The 10,878-nt window shown below is 43.0% G+C and overlaps 1 protein-coding gene across 1 annotated transcript in view; it reads right to left on the bottom strand.

The window, feature by feature from the left end:
- The window catches only part of LOC139406054 (rho-related GTP-binding protein RhoE-like), a 16,900-nt gene extending 6,787 nt beyond the window's left edge, over positions 1-10,113 (bottom strand). The window contains exons 1-2 of the mRNA XM_071148518.1: positions 9,645-10,113; positions 9,430-9,517 (exon numbers count right to left, since the gene is read on the bottom strand). Coding sequence (XP_071004619.1) covers positions 9,430-9,517; positions 9,645-9,749 — 193 coding nt within the window. The 5' untranslated portion in view covers positions 9,750-10,113. The remainder of the gene's footprint in view (positions 1-9,429; positions 9,518-9,644) is intronic.
- Between the last annotated feature and the right edge of the window lie 765 nt (positions 10,114-10,878).

The raw sequence follows: 10,878 nt of genomic DNA, 5'->3' as shown, positions 1-10,878 counted from the left end.
CAAACACAAAACAAGATACGAACTCCAACACACGAAAGACAATCACGCACAAAACAGAAAGGGAAACCAGAGGGTTAAATAAGGAACATAATCACGAGATGGGAACCAGGTGTGTAAAACAGACAAAACAAAAGGAAAGCCGGTGACGTCGCCCGCCGAACACCGCCCAAACATGGAGAGGGAACAACTTCGCTGGAAGTCGTGACAAAAGGGCTAGATTCAAGATGTTTTCTCTATAGAAAAGAGGGAGACTTGGCTACATTGGCTGCAGAACCTGTATATGAAATGCAGTGGGAAAAGTGGGAGGGTTGAGCGAGACTACAAATTCCAAGTCAGACTACTTTTCTATAGCCTACTCAACAGAGAGAAAAACACAGCGAGACTGTTGTTTTACTATTAAACTCAATGCTGCTATTGTTATTCATTTTGAAAAGCAGCTTGTGTCAAAGGGTAGCTAACTAGAAGGCTGGAGTCGCCTGCGCAATATGTATAATCGGAGGCGGAGACGGAGGGGACCCTGTCTGCACACATTCATCACCTGCTCCCCCGCAGGTCACCAGCTGACGTTAGCTGTGTTTGTCAAGTGTGACGAGTCCTTCCCACTGCTGAACAGAACTGTGCTGTGCATCTGTGCTACTAATATTAATTGTGCTTAACACTGAAAAACTCTCAATCTCTCCAAAAACCCTTGTCCAGTCCACTTAGTAGTCCAATTATAGTCACAGAGATAATTTGTCTGAAATTAAAAATAATTTTTGTTTAGTTATAGTTTTTTCTTGGGTATATTTAGTCAACTATAGTCTCGTTGGGCCGTTATGTGGTGGACTGGGTCACGTTGCATCCAGGTAAAGAAACCAAACCAACACCAATGTCAGGAAACTCCCCTCTCCCCATTGACCCTCTGTGAGAAATGGGGAGGATCTTCTAGTTTCCCAAGGTACAGTGGTCTACAGTGGGAGGGGTCTTCCCTCACCCACGTTAAATACTGTTTAAATACTGTCTTTAATCCCTACTGTCTAGGGAGGAAACCGTCATATCTCACACATACTTCAAACAGCGTATGTGCTTTCCAGAATCCTTGGGATGTCCCTACCCCATTGAGGTTGAAATGTAAAATTGTTACGGTTAGGGTTATGGTTAGGTAAGGGTTATGGTTATGGTTATGTTACGGTTAGCATAGGGATTAAGGTTAGGGTTTAGGGTAGGGATATTCCAAGGATTCCGGATATCATAGACCTTTCAAACAGTCTCCATTGTAGGAAACAGTTCCTCATTCTGAAGAGATATGTGTGTCATTCTCTATAAGCTCCATGCCAAAGGGACTTTACTTTAGAATACAAAGCAGTGTAGAATAACTTGGTTCTTGAATTGTGCCATTGAATTCTAAAGAATGTAGCGGCAATTATGCTATTTCACATCATGACAAGAAATCATAACAATCCCTCAAAACCGGATCCACTACTTCTGAAGCTGGCTTTACAACGAACGACCCCACCCAAACCAGAAATATGTTTTGATTCACAAATGGAATCCAGATGATCTCAATGTGGACCAGTATAAGGACTAAAACACCAATGACACCATCAGTCTTTTTTAATTTGAACTTTTAATTTACCTAAACACAATTATACCCAGTTTGAATTCCCAGGAGTAAACTTCTATAAAAGTGGGGCCATTTGGATATTTGAGTAGAATTTCCTATGAAGCATACGCTGTGGTCTGACACAGACTACCACTTCCCTGAATGATTTTCACAAACAAATCCACACCAGCAGATGTAAACAATGATGAAATATTTTCAGGTATTGCGAAGCAGATCCTGTAGGTTTAACCAACAGCCACAAGATCCCTATTTTCATAGCCTAAACTTCAAGTCTTATAAATATATCACTAGCCACTTTAAACAATGCTACCTTATATAAATGTTACTTACCCTACATTATTCATCTCATATGCATACGTATATACTGTACTCTATATCATCGACGGTATCCTTATGTAATACATGTATCACTAGCCACTTTATACTATACTATGCCACTTTGTTTACATACTCATCTCATTTGTACATACTGTACCCGATACCATCTACTGTATCTTGCCTATGCTGCTCTGTACCATCTCTCATTCATATATCCTTATGTGCATATTCTTTATCCCCTTACACTGTGTACAAGACAGTAGTTTTGGAATTGTTAGTTAGATTACTTGTTATTACTGCATTGTCGGAACTAGAAGCACAAGCATTTCGCTACACTCGCATTAACATCTGCTAACCATGTGTATGTGACAAATAAAAAAATAAAATTTGATTTGATTTATAAACGGCTCGACCAGAATGCGTGAGAGATGTGGAATGTCTACCTTCTGGTATGAATGATTTTCTATGGAAACATTAAAATAGTGTTGTAGGATTGAGCTGATGGAAATGGGGGATTTACAGTTACACAGTAACCTACTACACAGACTGTTAGAAATGGGCATTTCAGAGCTGGAGGAAAGTATACAAAGAGATACTGTTGTATCTGTCACTGTGAGACAAATAATGAACAGTGTAACAATGGCAATCAACGTAACGAAGACATCTCTCGTCATTCAACATATGGCTTATCTATCAGTGAGGTGGGTTAGGGGGGATATACTTTAGTACCTATCTAATAGAACACTGCCTTCGGAAAGTATTCAGACCCCTTGACTTTTTCCACATTTTGTTAAGTTACAGCCTTATTCCAAAACGGATAAAACATTTTCCTCAGCAATCTATACACAACATCCCATAATGACAAACCGAAAACAGAAATTCCTTATTTACATAAGTATTCAGACCCTTTGCTTATGAGACTCGAAATTGAGCTCAGGTGCATCCTGTTCCAATTGATCATCCTTGAGATGTTTCTACAACTTGATTGGAGTCCACCTGTGGTAAATTCAATTGATTGGACATGATTTGGAAAGGCACACACCTGTCTACATAAGGTCCCACAGTTGACAGCGCATTGTCAGAGTAAAAACCAAGCCATGAGTTCGAAGGAATTGTCTGCAGAGCTCCGAGATAGGATTGTGTCAAGGCACAGATCTGGGGAAGATTACCAAAAAATGTCTGCAGCATTGAAGGTCCCCAAGAACACAGTGGCCTCCATCATTCTTAAATGGAAGAAGTTTGGAACCTCCAGGACTCTTCCTAGAACTGGCCGCCTGGCCAAACTGAGCAATCGGGGAAGAAGGGCCTCGGTCAGGGAGGTGACCAAGAACCCAATGGTCACTCTGAAAAAAGCTCCAGAGTTCCTCTGTGGAGATGGGAGAACCTTCAAGAAGGATGAACATCTCTGATGCACTCCACCAATCAGGTTTTTATAGTACAGTGGCCAGACGGAAGCCACTCCTCAGTAAAAGGCACATGAGAGCCAATTTAGAGTTTGCCAAAAGGCACCTAAAGGACTCAGACCATGAGAAACAAGATTCTCTGGTATAATGAAACCAAGATGGCCTGAATGCCAAGCATCACATCTTACAGTGAAACATGGTGGTGGCAGCAACATGCTGTGGGGATATTTTTCAGCGGCAGGGACTGGGAGACTAGTCAGGATTGAGGGAAAGATGAATGGAGCAAAGTACAGAGAGATCCTTGATGAAAACCTGCTCAGAGTACTCAGGACCTCAGACTGGGAACAAGGTTCACCTTCCAACAGGACAGCAACCCTAAGCACACAGCCAAGACAACGCAGGAGTGGCTCCTGGACAAGTCTCTGAAGGTCCTTTAGTGGCCCAGTGAGAACCAGAACCCGATCAAACATCTCTGGAGAGAAAGAAAAATAGCTGTGCAGCGACGCTTAAATAGCTGTGCAGCGACGCTCCCCATCCAACCTGATAGAGTTTGAGAGGATTTGCAGAGAATGGGAGAAACTCCCCAAATACAGGTGTGCCAAGCTTGTAGCATCATGCAAGACTCGAGGCAGTGATCGCTGCCAAAGGTGCTTCCACAAAGTACTAAGTAAAGAGTTGGAATACTTATGTAAAAATGTAAATGTGATATTTCAGTTGTTTTATTTTTAATACATTTGCAAAAATGTATGAAAAGGGTCCATGCTATTTGTTTAACTATTTAACCAACAATTTAGCAGTCTTATGGCATGGGGGTAGAAGCTGTCCTTTTGGTTCCAGACTTGGTGCAACGGCAGCACTTGTCATGCGATTGCAGATTGAGTAATCCATAACTTGAGTGGCTGGAGTCTTTGGCCATTTGTAGGGCCTTCCTCTGACACCACCTGGTATATAGGTCCTGGATGGCAGGGAGCTCGGCCCGAGTGATGTACTAGGCCATACTATTACCCTCTGTAGCACCTTGTGGATGGATGCCATGCAGTTCCCATACCAAGCGGTTATGCAGCCAGTCAAGATGCAGCTGTAGAACTTTTTGAGGATCTGAAGGGCCATGCCAAATCTTTTCAGCCTCCTGAAGGGGAAGAGGCGTTGTCGCGTCCTATTCACGACTGTGTTGGTGTGTGTGGACCATGATAGATCCTTAGTGATGTAGACACCGAGGAACTTGAAGCTCTTGACCCACTCCACTGCAGTCCCATCAATGTGAAAGGGGACGTGCTCGGCCCTCCGTTTCCTGTCATCCACGATCAGCTCCTTTGTCTAGCTGACTTTAAAAGGAGAGGTTGTTCCTCTGGCACCACAATGCAAGGTCTCTGACCTCCCTTTAGGCTGTCTCATCGTCGTTGGGGATCAGGCCTACCACCGTCATGTCATCAGCAAACTTAATGAGGCTGCTGCTTGCATGTAGGTTGGGTCACCACAGTCAATTACTGGAAGTGTTGCTTGAACAATATTCCCTTTCAAAAGTGAGCCAGGATTTATTTCTATATAAGAAACCAATCTTTACCTGCAACTTTTTAGTCAGTTTATCAATGTGTGTTTTAAAACTTATTCGGGATTGGTGTCCCTTCCACTGGACGGTGCAGCTAACGTTAGGCTAATGCGATTAGCATGAGGTTGTGAGTAACAAGAACATTTCCCAGGACATAGACATACCTGATATTGTCAGAAAGCTTCAATTCTTGTTAATCTAACTGCACTGTCCAATTTACAGTAGCTATAACAGTGAAAGAATGCCATGCTATTGTTTGAGGAGAGTGCACAATATTGAACATGAAAAGTAATTAATAAACAAATGATGCACATTTGGGCAGTCTTGATACAACATTTTGAACAGAAATGCAATGGTTGATTGAATCAGTCTAAAATGTTGCACATACACTGATGCCATCTAGTGGGCAAAATCAAATTTGCACCTGGGCTGGAATAATACATTATGGCCTTTCTCTTGCATTCCAAAGATGATGGTACAAAAGAATGCAAACAAACAGTTGTTTTTTTCTTTGTATTATCTTTTACCAGATCTATTGTGTTATATTCTCCTACATTCCTTTCACATTTCCAAAAACTTAAAAGTGTTTTCTTTCAAATGGTACCAAGAATATGCATATCCTTGCTTTGGGGGCTGAGCTACAAGCAGTTAGATTTGGTATGTCATTTTAGGTGAAAACTGAAAAGAAGGGGGTAATGCTTAAGAGGACAAAGGACAGTTTATCATCAATCCAAATACCTAGACACTTATAATTGGTGGACTAGCTCAATCTGGGCTCCTCTCAATGTACAGATACACAGGTCTTGATTTTATCACCATTTAGCACTAATTTAAGATTGCTGAGCAATTATTGAACTGAATCAAAGCCAAGCTGAAGATCGTGAATGACCTGTTACAGTGAGGGGGCACAGGAATAAATAACTGTGTCATCCGCATAGAGATGTAAGCCCCAGTGATTATTATTCAGGGACAGACCGACATTATTATTGTAAAGAGTGAACAGTAAAGGGCCTAGTATTGAGCCTTGTGAGACTCCTTTAGTTTTGTTAAGAAAATTTGACTGAACTCCATCAGCAGATATACATTGACTTCTGTCGTGCAGATAATACACTTTTTTCATATAAGTGTCCAGATTAGTGTCCCACTCCTTGAAAGCGGCAGCACTAGCCTTTAGCTCAGTGCGTATGTTGCCTGTAATCCATGGCTTCTGTTTGGGGTATGTATGTACGGTCACTGTGGGGACGACATCGTCGATGCACTTATTCATTATGCCGGTGACTGATGTGGTAAACTCCTCAATGCCATCAGATAAATGCTGAAACATATTCCAGTCTGTGCTAGATAAACAGTCCTGTAGCTTAGCATCCGCTTCATCGGACCACTTCCGTATTGAGCGCGTCACTTGTACTTCTTGTTTGAGTTTTTGCTTGTAAACAAAAATTAGGAAGATAGAGTTATGGTCAGATTTGCCAAATGGAGGGCAAGGGAGAGCTTTGTATGCGTTTCTGTATGTGGAGTAAAGGTGATCTACAGTTTTGTCTCCTGTAGTTGCACAGGTGACATGCTGGTAAAAATGAGGTTAAAACTGATTTAAGTTTCCCTGCATTAAAAACACTGGCCACTAGGAGTGCCGCCTCTGAATGAAAACTTTCTTGTTTGCTTATGGCCCTATACAGCTTGTTGAGTGCAGTCTTAGTTCCAGCATAGGTTTGTGGTGGTAAATAGACAGCTATGAAAAATATAGAAGAAAACTCTCTTGGTAAATTGTATGGTCTACAGCTTATTATGAGGTATTCTAACTCAGGTGAGCAGAACCTTGAGACTTCCTTAATATTACAGATTGCGCACCAGGTGTTGTTAACAAAGACACACACCTCCCCCTTGAGTTTACCCAATGCTGCCGTTTGATCCTGCCATTGCATAGAAAAAACAGCTAGATGTATATTATCCATGTCCTTGTTTAGCCACGATGCTGAGAAACAGGATATTACAGTTCTTTAGGTCCAGTTGATAGGGTAGTCTCGAACAGAGTTCATCCAGTTTGTTCTCCAGTGTATGTACGTCCGCCAATAGAACATAGGGTAGAGGCGGATTGTTTATTCGCCAACGTAGTTTCGTCAAGGTGCCCGCACGTCGGCCTCTCTTATGCCGTCTTTTCCTTTTCCAAGTCTCTGGGATTAGGGCCCGGTCTGGGGTGAGCAGTATGTCCTGCCCTGGCGACTCATTGAAATAGAAATCTTCATCCAAATAGAGGTTAGTGATCCCTGTTCTGATGTCTTTTCAGTCATAGGAAATGATGGCGGCAACATTATGTACAAAAAAAGTTAAGATCAGTGCACAAAAACACAAAATAGCCAGGAGCCAGTAAAACGTCAGCTATCCATTGCAGCGCCATATACAGTACTTGTGGTACTCCAATTTCCACATGAGACTCATTTGTGATAATAATAAACAACACTATCATATAGCTCAAAACGTGCCACGCTATCCACAAGGTTATCAAAACAATTCCAACAAATCAACATTATCACACCATCATGTTGTGACTAGAGAGGGGGCTGCCGGTTCAGTGGAAGTCCTTAGAGGTGTGCCAGCCCTGGTGTATGTGGTGAGGTCTGGTTTGTGTGTGTGTAATGCAACCTTCCCTGGTGTATCCAAGGTGGTCCCCAACAGGAACAATAGATGAGTGTGTCAGTCAGCCCTGGTGTGTGTGGTGAGCTCAGCTTTTCTTGAAGCTGTGGTGTAATCACTGAGTCGTGTCCTGGACAAACCCAAGGGATGAGCCACAATCAGCTGGAAGTCACAGAGCAGATGAGAGGCATCCCAGAACAGTGTCTCACTCTCCCCACTACTACCCCTTTTACACCACACTGCACAGAGGCAGCCAAAAACACTCCCTCATCCCACCGCTACTCCCTCTCTAGACCCTCTTCACCCTTCGACCACTCTCCACCCTACAGAGGCAGCCAAAAACAATCCCTCATCCCACCGCTACCCCCTCTCTAGACCCCGCTCTTCACCCTTCGACCCCTCTCCACCCTACTGAGGCAGCCCAAAGCACTACCTCACCCTTTACTAACCACTCTCCACCCTACAGAGGCAGCCCAAAACACTCCCTCATCCCACCGCTACCCCCTCTCTAGACCCCCCTCTCCACCCTACAGAGGCAGCCCAAAGCACTCCCTCATCCCACCGCTACCCCCTCTCTAGACCCCCCTCTCCACCCTACAGAGGCAGCACAAAGCACTACCTCACCCTTTACTAACCACTCTCCACCCTACAGAGGCAGCCCAAAACTCTCCCTCATCCCACCGCTCCCCCTCTCTAGACCCCCCTCTCCACCCTACAGAGGCAGCCCAAAGCACTACCTCACCCTTTACTAACCACTCTCCACCCTACAGAGGCAGCCCAAAACTCTCCCTCATCCCACCGCTACCCCCTCTCTAGACCCCCCCTCTCCACCCTACAGAGGCAGCCCAAAACACTCCCTCATCCCACCGCTACCCCCTCTCTAGACCCCCCTCTCCACCCTACAGAGGCAGCCCAAAACACTCCCTCATCCCACCGCTACCCCCTCTCTAGACCCCCCCCCCTCTCCACCCTACAGAGGCAGCACAAAGCACTACCTCACCCTTTACTAACCACTCTCCACCCTACAGAGGCAGCCCAAAACTCTCCCTCATCCCACCGCTCCCCCTCTCTAGACCCCCCTCTCCACCCTACAGAGGCAGCCCAAAGCACTACCTCACCCTTTACTAACCACTCTCCACCCCACTGGAGCCACACAATCACCCAGCCAGACTGGAGGGCTTTGAGGCTGTAGTATAGAAGGTAATTACCTCCAGACCTGGGGCTGGAAGGAGATCCCACAGGGACCTCTATATGGGATTCCTGTTGTGTGTCAGGCTGTGAGGGGGAGCGGCTTTATTAAACAAGTAATGCAAGCTCTCGGATTGAAAATCTGTGTATGTTGGCCAGGGGAAAATAAGTGTCTTATTTTGTTACCGCCCTTTAGCGTCAGCTTTTCTCCTAATAGACAGCTAAAAGAATATATCACAAATCTACCCATATAGTGGCATACAAAACAGGCGCCAATGCAAGGTTTGCCATTACCTCGGAGTGCAGATGACAAAAATAAATGTCCGAAAGTAGCCTAATAGATGGTGATTTCCCAAGACTGATGTACAATTTTATACAGTCAACACCAGTGTCTGAGTTCCCACATTATCAGTCTTACATGTTCAAGGGTGTGAGGGTGGGTCGTTTCAGATGTAGGCTACAGAATGCTGGTGGTGTACACAAGGTTTCCATAACTGTTATCTGACTCCCTATCTAACCCTCTCCCTCACATTCCAGAAAGGCAGCATCGGACTGTTCCCCTCTGAGTGAATGACAGTTACGGTAAAGCATATAATGTGGCCAGTACTGCATATCAGGATTTCATGCTTGTCTTCTGATGTCGAAAACTCTCGATTTTTCATGGTATTTAGTAGCTACAGCAGGAATGACAGTGACGCACGTTTTCAGAACGCGAATAATGCGCAAAGGGTCCTTACCTGAAGTGTCCCACAGACGGAGTTCAACTCTCTGCGTATCGATTTCAAAACTGGCCGTGTAGTTCTCAAACACCGTGGGAATGTAGCCCTACAAATGAAAGACAATATCCATTGTCAACATCAATGCAGTTTAGACATATTAAAAAGTTGCGAGCTGATTGATAACGCGCAATTATCATGCCAATAAATATAAAAATCTGTCACATAAAACTCACCTCTGGAAAGGAATCTTTTGCAAACACATTTAGTAGAGCGGTTTTTCCACATTCACTATCCCCAACGACCACTATTTTACATTTTATGCTTGGATTTAAATCCATTTTGGAACGGTGTGGGATATGGCTCGCCTTCTTTCCATAAAATATAAAGAAGAATGAAGTCGGGATCAATAGAAAATCCGAAGGTTGTATGATTCCCAAAATGTATGAGCGGACTGCATCAGTCAGCTGCGCAGAAGAATCTATTCTGAAATGAGAACGTCTCGACGGCACAGTAATTTAAAAATTGTCAAAATAGAAAATCTTAAAATAATTAACATGATCCCTTTGGAGAGTGAAATACTGTGAATTCCAAGGGTCGTAGCCAGTCCGGTATACGAGAGCTCCAGACCAGTTATGAGACGCAACGGTCCACAGACAGTGTAAGTTTGAAGGAGTTTGAGGAGAGTCATTCCTATTTCAAGTCAGGGAGGGCGTTGCGCAAGTAAGCTATTTATCCAATTATGCATCAGACCAAGTCTCTCATGTATTTCAGATGAGAAGCTAACGCAGCTGCAGTGGTGGGAAAAGTACGCAAATGTCATACTTGAGTAAAAGTAAAGATACCTTAATAGGAAATGACGATATATACTAAAGTATCAAAAGTAAATGTAATTGCTAAAATATACTTAAGTATCAAAAGTAAAAGTATAAATGATTTAAAATTACTTATATTAAGCAAACCAGACGGAACCATGTTGGTGTTTTTTATTTAAGGATAGCCAGAGGCACACTCCAAGACATAATTTACAAACGAAGCATTTGTGTTTAGTGAGGCAGTAGAGATGACGATGAACGTTCTCTTTAAAAAGCAGGTGTGAATTTGAGCATTTCCCTGTCATGCTAAGCTAAAAAAAAAATGTACTGGGTACTTTTGGGTGTCAGGAAATATGTATGGAGTAAAAAGTACATTATTGTCTTTAGGGATGTAGTAAAGTAAAAGTAAAAGTTGTCAAAAGTATAAATAGTGAAGTGAAGTACAGATACCCAAAAACTACTTAAGTAGTAATTGAAAGTATTTTTTACTTAAGTACTTTACACCATTTATGAGAAATAATATTAAAGGACCTATTGTAATTGCAATGTTTTTGTGTGTGTGTTTTTTTAACAGTAAATCAAAGGATAATCTGAAATGTTAAAAAATAATATAATTTTGGGATCCTTTGGAACTTATAATGTATTCCTGTTAGTT

The sequence above is a fragment of the Oncorhynchus clarkii genome, chromosome 3 (assembly GCF_045791955.1).
Source record: "Oncorhynchus clarkii lewisi isolate Uvic-CL-2024 chromosome 3, UVic_Ocla_1.0, whole genome shotgun sequence".
Taxonomy (NCBI): Eukaryota; Metazoa; Chordata; class Actinopteri; order Salmoniformes; family Salmonidae; genus Oncorhynchus; species Oncorhynchus clarkii.
The sequence above is the reverse complement of the archived record's forward strand: the minus strand, read 5'-3'. Positions and strand labels throughout refer to the sequence as shown.